The following is a 1,567-nucleotide window of genomic DNA, read 5'->3' on the forward strand; positions in this document are numbered from 1 at the left end:
TAATAAAAAACAACCCATTTCTCTTACCTACAACCTTCACTGTTATAGTCTTCGTTAGATATTGGTTCCCAGCCATCAAGTGTAACTTATAATCTCCTGTTATGAGTGAGGGGTGTGAAGGGTTTTGAGGACATAGCCTTACAGTCCTGAAAAAACAGTGTTATATCCCACAGCTTTATATGAAACCATCCAAAAGTTTTTAAGAATGTACGCAGTAGCATATGATTATATTTGCCAATACTAGTTGTCTGTTAATGCTCTTGAAAAGACATTAGTGTTTTGTATGTTTCTACACTCTGACAGCATTTGGTAACATTTTTAGAAGTTCATACAGAAAGCTGAGCTCTGGAAGCATCAATTCATGGGACTACCTGTGTTTCGTAACAAACGTTTCCCTCGTGCATTTAATTCTCATGTTATCGGGAGTCTCCCAGGAACAGTAGTGGAGCACAGGGTGGTAAGAAACACTGGCTTGCAGACAAGTACTCGATGCCTTCTGAGCTGGTATGATCTTGCTCTTATTCAACTGGGCATCGAGGGAAGCGTTATCTGCAACACAAGAATAAATTCAGTTCATGTGCAATTGGTACAAACAGACCTAAGTATTAGAGAGAATAAGAATCATTCAGGATTATTTATTGCAATTAGTATAAATACAAAAAAGCAACTCTACTAACCCTGGATACGAACGTCAACAGCCTTAGCTATCTTTCCCCCTCCTGTGCAGGTGTACATGCCCCTGTGCTCCTCACTAACTGATCTGATGAACACGTAGGCCATACGAGTTGACAAATGCCTATCACTTTTAATACAGAGCTGGAAGAAAAATATATATTTCTTATGATTTTGACAAACACTAATGGAAAGAACTCAATTCTGTTCATTGAAATTTTAAAGAAAATCTCAGTTGTCTCAGTATCAGATTATTGTACCTCTTTGTTATCTTTAGAAGAACATGCTAATTTTCTGGCATCCAGTGTTTCGTTGTCCTTCTTCCACACAGGCTTAGGATTCCTACTTCGGCAGCGTAGCAGCAAAGACTGCTTGGAGCTCACAGTCACATTAAAATCCTCCTCATTTTTCTCTGGATCACGGTCCAGGTCTGAGATGGACAAAAGAGCATCAAGTCACAGAACAGATTTGATAGTCAGTTTTTTAAAACTGTACTCTATTTAAATGTTTTCTATTTAAATGAAATTAACTAGAGATAGTCCCCGGGCTGCAAACTGGATTTGTCCCTAACATCTTTAGATGGTTGAGGTCCAGAACTGAACAAATTACCTGGCATCTACAATCACTTATTGCAGATAAATCTTTTGTAGATTATTTTTGAGTAATTTGTTGAGCTCTTTAGTTACCGTAGTCATACAGTTGGGTGCACTCTTGTCCTTCTTCATTAGTAGCACAGCACATCACTCCTTTGTTATGATAGTCAGCACTCGATACTGAACTCCCTGTCCTTGTCCTGTCACAGAAGAAACATCATTATTCAGAAAATCACACTATAGTGGATGTTTTCTTGAGGTGTCAGTAGACCACATTGCTATCAGTTTAACATACTCTGAAT

General features: G+C 38.4%; 1 protein-coding gene across 1 annotated transcript; it reads right to left on the reverse strand.

The window, feature by feature from the left end:
* Positions 1 to 27: 27 nt before the first annotated feature.
* Positions 28 to 1,465, reverse strand: LOC109954027 (receptor-type tyrosine-protein kinase FLT3-like; the record flags this gene model as incomplete). The annotated part of the gene is made up of 5 exons (XM_020589455.1): positions 28 to 146; positions 372 to 549; positions 678 to 816; positions 933 to 1,102; positions 1,359 to 1,465. Coding segments are annotated over 5 exons (713 nt in total), but the record flags the coding sequence as incomplete, so codon positions are not given.
* Positions 1,466 to 1,567: the final 102 nt, after the last annotated feature.

This window comes from Monopterus albus, unplaced genomic scaffold (assembly GCF_001952655.1).
Source record: "Monopterus albus unplaced genomic scaffold, M_albus_1.0 scaffold2666.1, whole genome shotgun sequence".
Lineage (NCBI taxonomy): Eukaryota > Metazoa > Chordata > Actinopteri > Synbranchiformes > Synbranchidae > Monopterus > Monopterus albus.